The 13,304-nt window shown below is 48.4% G+C and overlaps 1 protein-coding gene across 1 annotated transcript in view; it reads right to left on the minus strand.

Annotated features, from left to right (window-relative positions):
* The window catches only part of EGLN1 (egl-9 family hypoxia inducible factor 1), a 38,198-nt gene extending 25,877 nt beyond the window's left edge, over positions 1–12,321 (minus strand). The window contains exon 1 of the mRNA XM_071549545.1: positions 10,921–12,321. Coding sequence (XP_071405646.1) covers positions 10,921–11,838 — 918 coding nt within the window. The 5' untranslated portion in view covers positions 11,839–12,321. The remainder of the gene's footprint in view (positions 1–10,920) is intronic.
* Positions 12,322–13,304: the final 983 nt, after the last annotated feature.

Genomic DNA, 13,304 nt, shown 5'->3' on the forward strand with positions numbered 1-13,304 from the left:
TGCACCCCTGCTGGGGTAGTCTGCCTGTTCTCTCCCTCAACAGAAAAAGAACCCACCACTGCAGAATAAGGTCTCCAGGGGAACACAGGCAGGATGGAAGTGGGCAGGAATAGCAAGTTTATGTGTGCAAGACACGGGAAAGAAAATTACTGGAAGGTACATGGGGGGTGAGGACTTTAACTTGAGAGCTGCAGGTTTTTATTTTATTCAACAGCCTAAATAAAATATATGAGCCTGACTCTTACTTGTTTGAAGGTTCCCTCCTCACACTTCTCTGAAACTTCTTCAATAACGAGCAGGTGGCATTTTTCTTAAGTAAAACTGAAACTTACTGAAAGCAATATTGTCCAGAGGTTTGTAACAAATTTGCTACATAAATAAAAATACGTGAAATAATAAAGTAAAGCATTTGTTGGTAGTTTGTGGCTTTGAAACAGCATATTTCACTTTTCTGTCTGTCTTGCAAAGAAAGGATACCTATCCCTGCTGCACTATGCCTTCTCAGTACAAAAGTGGCCCCAAAATCACCTATAAATTTAAAATACTATTGTAATTTTTGAGAGAAAGTATCACACACACACACACACATACAAACGCGCGCACACACCCCCCGGTAATTGATTTTAACTTCTTAAACTTGTTCTTAAACCAGTCTTGTGAACTGTACACATGCTTTGCAAGCCATGCTAGGAAAGGACCATGCTATGTGTACAGGCACCCATAAACTGACAGGCAACCTGGGAGAAATCAGGAAAGAGGCAGGAACACAGATTTAGTACAAGTGACTACCTGGATGACCAAAAGGGATCCAAGGCAGGAATATTTCCAAAAGTTACATTACTGATATATTTGACCACAATGACCCTTTATGGTGCAAACGACCACTACTAGAAAGACAGATTTCTGGCCACTTCACTCAGAGATGCAATAAGCAGGACTTATCCCAACAGTGCCACTGTTGGAAAAAAGTATTTTAACTGACTGCAAAAACTGGCTTGTTTTGTATCTCCTCCACTCCAAACCGCATCACTTTTTTTTCCACAGGAGGCTAAGGTTGGCAGACACCTCTGGAGATCATGTGATCCAGCCACGTGCTAAGAGCTGGGTCACCCACAGCAGGCTGGGTGAGAAGTGATCAGCTTTTGAATATCTCCAAGGAAAGAGACTACACAACCTCTCTGGCAACCTGCTTCTCCATTTGATCACCCTCACAGTGGAAAAAGCATTTCTCACATTTAAATTAAATGTCTTGCATCTGCCTCGTCACTGAGCACCGCTGAGAAGAGTCTGGCTCCCCTCCCTCTTCTTCACTTCTCCCATCAGGTATCTGTACACACCTGTATGATCAGTCCCCTCACACCTTCTACTCTCCAGCAGAAATAGCCCTAGCTCTCTCAGTCTTTTGCCCTATGACCTGAAAAAGCAAATCCACCACTATGAAGAGTGGCACTGACTGGCTGATGTGCTGTCATATAGGGGCTAAAATGAGACACAAATAAGGTTAAGCCAAACAGAGGTACCATTAAGTGAGCATCTATTTCACTGGGCATCATCCAGTACGCCAGCTGAAACTGAGTCAGTTTAAGATGCCCTTATCAACTGGCCACAGCTTCCTTTCTCACAGCAGCAAGGCTGCATGCCAGCTGCCTGAAAAACAATGCAGCAACCACTGAAACTGGAAGGGCCCGATGCCTTCAGCAGAGCACAGACGACACACTGTTCGAATACAGCAGAAGCTGTTGAGGGATCTTGGCATCCATAGCGAGGTTTAGCTGCTTGAACAGATGCTTGAACAAGACAGAGAGCAGCAACAAGAAAGATATGTTATTAACAAACTATAAACTGCTTTAGAAACCTCTCACATCCCTGGGCTTTTTCACAGTGCAGAGAACTTAAACATATGAGGATTCCAGCCTCAAAGTTAGTATGGACCAAGGTTTTAATCTATAGCAATTTAAATTCCACATTATCACAACAGTTGGATTAATGTATTATTGTAATTTTTTTGTTTAATTTGACTAGTAACTTCAGGATTGTTCAAACTATCTACCTGCAGCCTTCTGACCTATGCAAGCAGGATGATAACAGACCCCAAGGTCAGCAAGCCACAGCAAGACTATGCCTAGCAGAGAAATCTGCAGCTGCTGCCACTTCACCATGAATTTCAAGCTATCAACATAAAAAAGTAATGTGAATTGATAATACAAGCTCTTACTGTAAACAGATTTAAAATATATTCACATTAAAAAAAAAGACAAAACCCAGGAAAAAAAACCAAAACAAGCAAATACACACAAACCTCTCAAGTCTTCAGCCAGCTTATGGCACTTTATAACTTCAATGTCATCTGACAACTAATGCAACGATTCCTCCAACCTGTTAGGACCAAAAGGGAAAACAGCCTCCTGAACTGCCTCACTGTGTTCACCTTTGTATCATTTTCAACATATGTTTGGTTTTGCTGAAACAAGGCAATCTTGGGTTCTGCTCTCACAGCAGCACGCTGGGGCCACATCGCAGCATCTCGTCAGTCATACATAATTTGTACAGTCCGGAATGCCTTCATGGTCAAACTATGTGCTCTAAGCTAGTCTGACCCTAAATTAATGTGTAAAATTAATCCTTGGGTGTTAAATAACCTTGTTCTTTAGGCCTGATGAATTATCCTACAGGTATGGACATCATCTCTTTGTTGGAGCACTATGCACACGTATCAGTAACTGCCCTGCCTCCACACACAGTGTCCACACAGACGTGCAGGCACGCACATTTATACCAGATTCCTATTTATAACATCATATGCTAACAAAAATACTCTTGAGCAGTTTTAAGTTAAATACCAAAGAACAAGAAAGTCTTCAAGTGTAAGCAGCTGTTACGTGCACAAAAGCATTGCTCTATTTTTGACAGACACTGCCCTGGAACACCAGAGTGGATTCCTTTTGGACCAGAAGCTTATGACTGCCACTTACCAGCTAATTCTGGCACAAGCCTGCTCTGAAAACATGCATGACCACCCATCATTAGCCAACAATCTTCAGAAACTGGAAGGAGTTTACAAGGATTTAATGAGCACCAAATGACTTTTTCAAAAAGTCTCAAAGACTACCATTAGTCCTTCTTTTGAGGGGTATAAGTAAGAAGTCACAAATGTGGAAGACAAAAAGGGTATCATAAATAATGACCATTAAACTTAGTAGTAGCTGCAAAGTCAAATAACTTCAACTGTTCCGTTAACTGAAAATACTTCAAAAATATTACTGTCTTAGTGCAGTGTGAAAAACCTGTTAATGAATAAAGATCTTGAATTGATATATTCTGAGTAAGTTTATGTCCAAAAACCACTTATACAATCCTTGCATTTTCTGCAGCACAAGAACCAGAGAACTCTATGAGTGTCCCACTGAAGAATTAATTATTCCACCTGTTCACAACAGTTCCAAAGTGAATTTCTGCAGTGAAAAAGTGCTGTCATTGTAAAAGAGCTCTCCAAGGAGTCTAAAGAAAAATGATTTAGTCTCTGGATGGGCCAGAAGAAATTTTTATCCTATACAGAGTATCCATTTCCCTTTTATAACAAGTTTCCTTTCTGCTGCAGCAGAAAGCCTTTATTTAAACTCCAAGTACACTATGTATATACCTAGAGGTCCAAACATACACACTAGTACTCAGTACAAAATAAGACGGTAGCAACTATACAGACGGCATCCTGCAAAATTCCGATAGCAACCTAGCCTGTTCCACCTAAAAGCTGTCAGATATTAACCACGACAGTCTAAACACAACTGAATTACAAACACCATGAACACAGTAAATACAATGGAAGTGAATAACATGCTGCTGGGTTTTTTGCAGGAAATAGCTGGTAACCTACTCAGAAATTAAGCATCACCTAGAAAAAGGGAAAACATCTCTCAGTCAGTCAAGGTTACTGATACAACCAACCCAGAGATCTGAGAACTGCTGTTCAGACAGTCCTATGACTTGGCAGGACATCACTTCCAAGGAATTTCAGTCCAAGAGGCCACAGCGGAGGGAAGTCAGCTCTTCCTCTCAAGCTGCATAGCTATCACGAGAAGCATCCCGCTGGATTTCTGGGCAGTATTGAATAAAGCCCATTCTGTGCAGGAGAGACAGCACTGAACATCAAAGCAGCTACACAGTCATTAAATCATTGATACCACTGACAGGAAAGATTAATTACCCACAGCATACTGAAATCACAGATGTGCACAAACTACAATGTTACAGGTTCCTTATCTCCTCTCAAAACCAAACTCTAGTTACACTCAAAAATGATGGAAAAAGCAAGCAACAAAATAACCCAGAATTTCATAGAGCTATCCTAATGCACCAGGCAAAAGAGAGGAAAGGGACATGAAATGTGAAATAGTGCTGGAAGTGCCTATTTCAGACAGAACCCCTGAAGCAGAAGAAGTGGGTGGGGCATGAAGAGATGGGGCTGAGCAGGGACCTTCCTCACCAGCAGCAAAAAGAAGAAAGTTGCAGCACACTGTTCAGTGCAGGGGATGCCAGTTCAGCTCTTGTCTTGAAACAGAGAATTCAAGAATCATAGAATCATAGAATCAATTGGGTTGGAAAAGACCTCCAAGATCATCAAGCCCAACCCTTAGTCCAACTCCAGTCCATTTACCAGATCATGGCACTCAGTGCCATGTCCAATCTCAGTTTAAAAACCTCCAGGGATGGTGAATCCACCACCTCTCTGGGCAGGCCATTCCAATGGCTGATTACTCTCTCTGGAAAGAATTTCTTTCTGATATGCAACTTAAATTTCCCCTGGCAGAGCTTGAGCCCGTGCCCCCTTGTCCTATTGCTGAGTGCCTGGGAGAAGGAGACCAACCCCCACCTGGCTAGAACTTCTCTTCAGGTAGAATACCTTTGGTGCTAATAAAACTCTAGAATAATGGATAGGGACAGCCAATAGGCATAAGGAGGTTGGCTCTGAAGCTGTGGGATGCAGGGGGAAATCAGTTTTGTTTTGGGGAAAATAAGGGTTTTCCACTGCACATGTTACGTGGGTTCACCTGGTGGGTAGACCAGCAAGGTTTCTGTATAAAACTGTCACAAGGAAGATTCTTGGAGGACAGAAGAATGCATTTCTGCTGGCAAGAACTGAGTCTCATACTGTAAACATAAAGAAAAGAAAGGTTAAGAAAGAGAAAAATACATAGCTAGCAAAGATTTCTTAAACTGTGCTTGAATTTTCCAGGGCAAATTTTGGAGGAATCAGACTCCAAGTGTAAAACTAAGGCTGTAGTTTGGCAAACACTTTAAACTGGCATAAATTTGCATTGCTGCTGAAAGAAAGTCTCACCATCTGCCAGTCCCCTGTGCCAGCACAAACATCCGAACACTGAACCAGGAGCACTTCTTTTGCCAGTTTATTTTTCAGATGGATCAGTTCCCCCAACCAGTTCACAGGATGGCCATGTAAATACTTGTGCTGGCCCAGAAGGGTGACTGCTTCTCCAGCAGCGCCAGCTTTAAGTGTTCACGGAACCACAACCTAACACACAGGGGAATGAAGAAGCAATGTTCAAGTTGGCTGTAAACAGGAGTCTTTCCTGGATGCTGCTCTGTATCTTATCAAAATACACCCTGCAGGAGAGACCCCAGCCAGTCTTCTGATCATCTCTTCCATTTGGGACCCGAAATGTTTGTACATGAGGAACAACAAATGAAATCTATACTCATTGCATGGCAGGGCTCTATTCCAACAGGGATATAAGAACTGTGTGGGGGCTGTTGAGTATCCATGAATCACCATACAATCCTTCACTGACCAACACACTCATCTAGAAGAGAACACCATCACCAGCAGAAATATTGCTGTCAGGGAAAGAACCAACAGACAAGCAACTCAAGCTAATACTGGAAGACTGTGAGAGCTGGCCGCACCTTCCCACAACTCAGTGGCAAATTCAAACCCACACATATGGTCATTCACTAGGAACCAAAGAGATGATTAAGTTTTCTACCAAGAAATAAATTCAAGGTGTGGCAGCGAAATTAATTTCCAGAGTGATACAGAAGGATCTCAGTAACAGCACATGCCACAAGCAAATTGAGAGGGAGCTCCCCACTTCACAAACATTCCTAAGCTACAATTACAGCAAGACTTACCTGAGCTGCAACACAGCCACACACCTGTCCCTGTGTTCACTTTCCTTTCCTTCGACCAGTATTTTGTCGTTATCATCCTCATCACTTTCCAGTACGTGTTTGGTTGCCAAGCCCTTATTCTCTATCGTTTTTCATTTGTCTTCTTACTGCCACATATGCTAACAATTACACTTTGCAGAATAAGCTACAGCAGAAAGAACATCCATAAATCTTGGTTTTCCTTGGTAGCATTAATCCAACATGTTAGTAGAAAAGACGCAATATAAATAAGCGGCAAGAACAGACAACCTCTTATTTCCACTTTATAGAAAAGCTAACAGCAGAGTATGGGAAATCCACTCACTCCTGAAGAATTATTTTTTTGAAAAAGCATTACTACCTTCAAAAGAATCTAATTTAAAAGGGCACCTTCAGATTAGTCTGAATCCAGAGTCCTCTAGGTCTTCAGAAAACTCCAGGATGCTCACACTGAAAACTGATGAGCACACAGGAAATTATGTACAGCAGTTGAAGTACTTCCAATCAGGACAATTTATTTTGAGATTGGAGGTGGGGAGAGAGTAAGAGATGAGTAATTACAAGAAAAATCAGAAAAGCAAGCTTGCATGATGTATAATAAATAAAGCAAATTTTTAAGCTACTCGTGGCCGAGAAGCAGCAGATGCCACGGGCCTACTGGTAAAGACAGGAGAGCATTAAAATGCAGCAATCTGAACAGTGAGTCTTCTGACATGTTTCAAGGCATAGGAATGAAGAAAAAAATCAAAGGGATGTAACAGGGCCTGTCAAACTGTCTATTAAATCTCCTTCCAAGAAAAGGCATAGGGTAGGGTTTAGGAGATGGGTGGCACTGGTTTAACAGAGGGCTCAAACAGGAATAGCTGATGGATCAGATGTCCGGTTATACCGTGATTATTAGGAACCCAGTTCATGACTAGGAAGTCACACTGTTATTGCAAGACCAGTGAAGGATGCAAGCTTCAAATCTGCAGAGTACACAAGAGAGGAAAGCGAAACAGCAAAAGAATCATAAAGCTATCCCCTCCCTTAACCCCTTCTCAGCCTCTTTGTGGAGAAGGAGGAAAAACCTTCTCACCTGGGTGAGATTCAAGACATTTCTTTTCCTGACTTAGATGAGCACATTTATACCTCCACAGGACAGGCAGGAAACAGAAATGCATGCACATACAAGTGTGGCAAGTGATAAGAGAAAGGAAAAAAAGAGAGTATTTTGTGAAGAGATGAAAGAAGAAAAAACTAGAAAATAACAGGAAGCAGGAGAACGACACTGCAGCTCATGTATGCAAGTATGTACCACCATCTGTTAGGGAAAAGAACGAAGCAGAATCTGGGAAGAGAACAAAAGCAAGGAATGCAGTAATTCAGGACTTCCAAGATGAGTAGATGGTAAGCCATTCTCTTATACCTGCTGCTATAGTCTCCACACACCTCAGAGGTACTTCTCTAGTTTACACCTACTGCTATATAGATACCTTTCTGGCTGGAGAGTCATCTGCTGACAGTTAGGACCAAGCAGAACCACATCAGCTTAAGTAGATCAGTTCCAGGTAACCCAGTTAGTCTAGAGAAAACATCTACCAGAGACTTTCAACTGTAAAATTTCAGGTTTCTCACACTTAACATTTTACCTTATTTCATGTCCTTCACCTTAAGAGACTGGCTCTGGTGAATGTAAATCAGTTTGAATTAGATTCTATTAAAACAACATAGCTTTTCCCTTGACAGGTAGGTTTACAAGCTAAGAGATGCACAGTGTACATCTCAAACCCATTTCTTTTCTCATTTTCATAAACTGCTTCTAGACACTTTATAGAAGTGATGGCAAGTTCAATGCCAACAGCACCAACAGGTATACAAGTTATTTTAAGTGGTATCTCTAGGTATCATCTGCTTCAGTTTATTCAATTCTGGGGTGATTCTATGAGAGTGACTGACAGTTTTCATTCTACTTTTGTTGAAATTTTAAGGCACTGAGCTTTCCTGTGCACTAAAAGCACTGATTTTTGTGGGGAAATAAGCAAGCGAAGGTGAGAAAACAGAAAGCAATGCATTTCTGTACCACCAAGGAGCCAAGTACTGCACCTTTACTGATCTGATCCCTGCACTTAGTTCTGATCTCCCTGATACCAAGAGATTTCATCCCTGATTAAAAACCAGGTGAGGTTAAACAACCTCACTGCTTTGCTGTGGCTCCACAAAAGCATGACATCTGAAGAGATTTTTCTCTATCTTTCACAATCAGCAAGAGTAGAAATGTAAAATACAGTAGTCTAGGAAATGTACACATGATTCAGGATTACAACTCCAAAAGCCCTGGCACATATTCTTAACAGAAGCACACCACTGCAGACAAAAACAGATGTGATATTCCTCTTTGCTGCATAAAACTGAAACCCAACAAAACCATTGATATTTTTCGAGTACAAGTTTGAAGTCTTTAAGAGATTTAAGACTGTCTGAAAAATAAGTTGGCTTAGTAAAGTGCCACAGTGATCTATGACGACCCTAGGTCACACTCCTGTTAAAAAGTTTTAGCACAGTACTGGTTTAACCGAAGGTACGCAAAAACAGCATTTAAAATTTAAAAAAAATAAATTCCCACCCACTTTTCTTTATCACGGGAGTTTCCCGTGCCCTGAACAAATCCAGGACTGTTTTTTGCCTTCCAGTTTCTCCCTTCCTCCCTCCGGCAGCTTCCTACCAGCTGAGATTCTGCAGCTGCAACAACAACAGTCCGTCTGTGACAGAGCACCCACCTCGGTGGGATGGCTCCTACTAATTCACTAGTCTCCTTATGTTTTAATAGAGGTAGCAAAGTGTGAAGGGCTTCACCCCTCTTTTTTTTTTAACTGAAAAGATATTGATGAATATTCATTACTAGTCCTCTACCAAGGGCCAGAATTTTATTTAAAGGGCTGGAAGGGAATTTCAAATTAGGCTAATACAACGGGAGATTTTGACTCAGTTCTCTGGTCTCAAAATAGAGCTGAGGAGTAAGATTTTTTGCGGAAAAGAGACTTGATGACAGTAAAACAGAAAAATCTCAGCCCGAAGCCGTACTGCTCCTTACGGCTGTGACTCTGCTGCCCACCTGCAGCACCACTGCCAGACGGCTGCACTGTAACTCACAGGTTTATTATTGTGCCACTGCAGCTCACTGATGCAGGTCTCTTTACCCACATTTTAAGTCCAGCACCTGGCACGCCACCTCCTAACCCAAGGCTTAGCAAAACGTGGTCCCTTCATGCAAGCCTGCAAACGCTACACGCAGGTTGCTCCACGCTGCCCAGCCAGCGCCGCTGCCGGGAGGCTTCGCACAGTGCCCTGCACGTGCCACCCACACCTTTATGGAGCCCATCACAGCACCCTTACCCGTTTTTTCATAGAATCATAGAATCGATTGGGTTGGAAAAGACCTCCAAGATCATCAAGCCCAACCCTTGGTCCAACTCCAGTCCATTTACCAGATCATGGCACTCAGTGTCACGTCCAATCTCAAGTTTAAAAACCCCCGGGGATGGTGAATCCACCACCTCTCTGGGCAGGCCATTCCAATGCCTGATTACTCTCTCTGGAAAGAATTTTCTTCTGATATGTAACTTAAATTTCCCCTGGCAGAGCTTGAGCCCGTGCCCCCTTGTCCTATTGCTGAGTGCCTGGGAGAAGAGACCAAGCCCCACCTGGCCAGAACTTCCCTTCAGGTAGTTATAGACAGTGATGAGGTCACCTCTACACCTCCTCTTCTCCAGAAGACCACAAGAAAACTTGCATTTCAATACTCATCACCTAGCAGGTAAGATTCCAAGTGAAGTATTTTAACAAAACGCGCGGATATGAGATCGCCTTATATTCCTGCTCTAGAATAGTGAAGAGGCAACCAAACCCTTTCACCCGTTCCCGGCCGAGAGAAAGCCCCGGGCTGAGCGCAGGACAACACCCGCCCACCGACGAGGCTGCGGCCCGGGCGCCCTGGAACTGCGAATCCTGCCGTGGCTGGCCCGGCGTCACAGAACCAAAACTGCGTAGGGTTGGAAAGGGCCTCTGGAGATCATCCAGTCCAACCCCCCTGCCAAGGCAGTGTCACCTAGAGCAGGTTACACAGGAACAGGTCCAGGTGGGTTTTGAATGTTTCCAGACAGCAAGACTCCACGAACTCCCTGGGCAGCCTCTTCCAGTGCTCTGGTACCCTCAATGAAAAGTTCTTCCTCATACTGAGGTTGAACTTCTTGTGTTTTAGTTTATGGCCACTGCTCCTCGTCCTGTCACTGGGCACTACCGAAAAGAGTCTGGTACCATCCTCTTGGCACCCGATTTTGAGATATGTATATGCATTAACGAGATCCCCTAGAAGTCTTCTCTAGACTAAACAGGCACAGCTCCCGCAGTCTCTCCTCACAAGAGAGATGCTTCAGCCCCCTAATGATCTTTGTGGCCTCCGCTGGACCCTCCCCGGCAGCTCCTTGCCTTTCTTGTACCGAGGAGCCCAGAAGTGGACACGGTAGCCCAGCACTAGGAAGGACTCAGGAGTATGAGTGGGCTCCTGGGAGCCAAGCGGCAGCGAGTGCACACACACAGCCCCGCACAGACAGACGGACGGACGTGCGGACCCGCACGCACCCGTACACGTGCGCGCACACACGGCCGCGCCCGGGGAAGCGCCGGCTCCGCGGCCCCGCTCCCGCCCCCTCGGCCGCAGCCCCGCACGGCGGCAGGGCCGGGGGTCGCCGCGGGGTCCCTCCCGCCCACACTCACTTTCGTCCTGCCGTTGATTTTGTAGTTGCCTAGCTTGCCGTTGCAGTGCCGGATGAGATCGTCCATGCTGTTCATGAGTAGCCGGATGGTCTGGCAGCCCGGCTCTTTACCCTCCACCCAGGTGATCTTGTCGCCGCGGATGTCCTTGGAGGAGTCGCTCTTCTGGCTGACGAGCTGCCCGTCGGTGAAGCGCCCGGTGTGGTGCAGCGCCCGCACCTCCTCGGCCACCAGCCCGCCCAGCTCCTTGCCGAGAAAGTCGTCCACCACGCAGATGCCGTGCTTGTTCATGCAGGGCACGATGTACTCCAGCGCCAGCCGCTGCGGCACCAGCGACTTCGTCTGCCCGTTGGGGCGCAGCGCGGCCCCGCCGGGTCCCGCCTGCACGCCGCCCGGGTACAGGTTCGACTTGTCCCGGTATAGCAGCACCGCCTCCGCGGAGGGCGACGGGGACTGGGCTGCAGCCGGGGCCTCCGCCTCACCGCCGGCAGCTGCGGCGGCGGCGACATGGTTGTTGGTCAGCTGGGCGGCCTCGGCGGGGCCCTCCGGGGACGGCGGCGCTGCGCCCTTGCCGGTCCCGGCCCCGACCCGGCCTTCGCCGCCCGCCGCGGCCCCGCCGTGGGCGCGGGGCGGGGGGTGCCCGCCGCGGGGCTCTGCAGCGCCCCCTGCCGCGCCCGCCGCCGCCGCGCCCCCGCCACGGCAGATGAGCTTGTGCTTCTTCCAGTCCTGGCGCTGGTGCTCCTTGCTGCAGTAGAAGGAGCTGCGGCAGCGCCCGCACCGCAGCAGGTTCTCCATCTTCCCGCACAGTTCGCAGTACTGTCGATCTCGCTCGCTGCTGCTACTGCTGCTGCTGTTGTTGCTGCCGCTGCCGCCGCCGCTGCCCTCGCCCTGGCCGGCGCCGCCGCCGCTGTCATTCGCCATGGCGCTGGTGGTGCGGCCGCAGCCGCTGCGCCGCGGGGCTGTGTTATGTAAGGAGGCGGGCGGGAGCGGCGCTACCGCGGCCCCCGCCCGGCCGCGCGGGGAGGGAGCGCTCACTGCATCATGGCCGCCCAACTCCGGCTCCGGCTCCGCCGCGGGCCCCGCCGCCCTCCGCCTCCGCCGGCCCGCGGCCTCCTCTGGGGCGGCCGGGGCGCGGGGGCCCCGCCGCCCTCCCTGCGCCGCTACCGCCGCTTAGCACCGCCTCATCGCCGCCCCGCCAGCGGCGGAGCGGCCGAGGGGGCGCGGGCTGGCGCGCTGCGGGGCTGCCTTGCGCTGCCCGCCGGCCTCTGTGCCCGGTGCAGCGCGGACGGCGCGGCCGCCGCCTGTCCCCGCTGCGCCTCCGCCGCTGTGCCGGGCGAGGAGGAGGAGGCGCCACTCCAGCGGCCCGCTGTGCACGTACGCCACTTCCAGCCCGCCAGCGCCGCCGGCGCGTCAGGCGGGCGGGGCCAGGCGGGCGGGGCCGCTGAGCCGGGGCTGGCCGCGTCCTCCGCGACGCTGCCGGGGGGCTGAGCGGCAACGCCGCGTTCCCGGCGAATGGATGGGCCTGTCGCCTCCCTCCGATGCCTTCCCAGCAGCGACGGGACTGCGGGGGCATGTCAGCGGTCCGGGCTGCTTCGGACGCCCCGCCGTCGCTGGGCGGGTAATGGGTCACTAGTCTGTGGGTGCCCCTGACCCCAGTACCGAGCTGTCCCGCTGCCCCGTGGGGGTGCAGGCCCACCGCAGGTCATTGAGGGGCAGGGGGAGACATGGAAGCCGGGCGCTGTCGCCTTGAATGACAGTCAGGATGGCGGCGGCGATGGCCACAGTGGAGGGCCAGGTTTTGTCAGTCCCACAGGCCCCAATATATCCCTGCCAGAAAGCTGGCAGAGCGGGAGCGACGTGGGCTGGCTCCCTCCGAACACGTGGCTTGTGTCCCACCTAACTCCGTGATAATGAAGGCCAGAGCCAAGCCGATTAATAAAAGAAAAAATAAAAAGCACAAAGAAGGAGCAAGTGATGTGGCTGTCGAAACAAGGAGAGGCCAGGAGCTGGGGCCCATTCTTTGATCAACGTGGCAAAGCCCCTGACAGGGAAGAGGAAGCTGGTTTGGCAGAGCAGTGCTGGTGGAGGGACAAAAGCCCCAACATAATCACATCGACTGTCAGAAGCCAGATGGGGACCTAGACTCCTCCTGATATCTTAGCTCCAATCAATCTGCTTAACCATGCCTTTTCTTGCCTTGGGTGTATATTATGAAAGTGGAGGGTATTTTGCCATTCCCTGCAGTGCAGCCCAACATGGTGCTTGGTGCTCCAGAGCCTTGTAATAAGCCAGAGCAAGGATTCCTCCTGGATGGGTTCTCCCACTCATCTTCTCACAGAATGATTTGGTGAACAGACAGCAAATTTCCACTCCATCGGCTGGGCTGG

Source organism: Pithys albifrons, chromosome 2 (genome assembly GCF_047495875.1).
Source record: "Pithys albifrons albifrons isolate INPA30051 chromosome 2, PitAlb_v1, whole genome shotgun sequence".
NCBI lineage: Eukaryota > Metazoa > Chordata > Aves > Passeriformes > Thamnophilidae > Pithys > Pithys albifrons.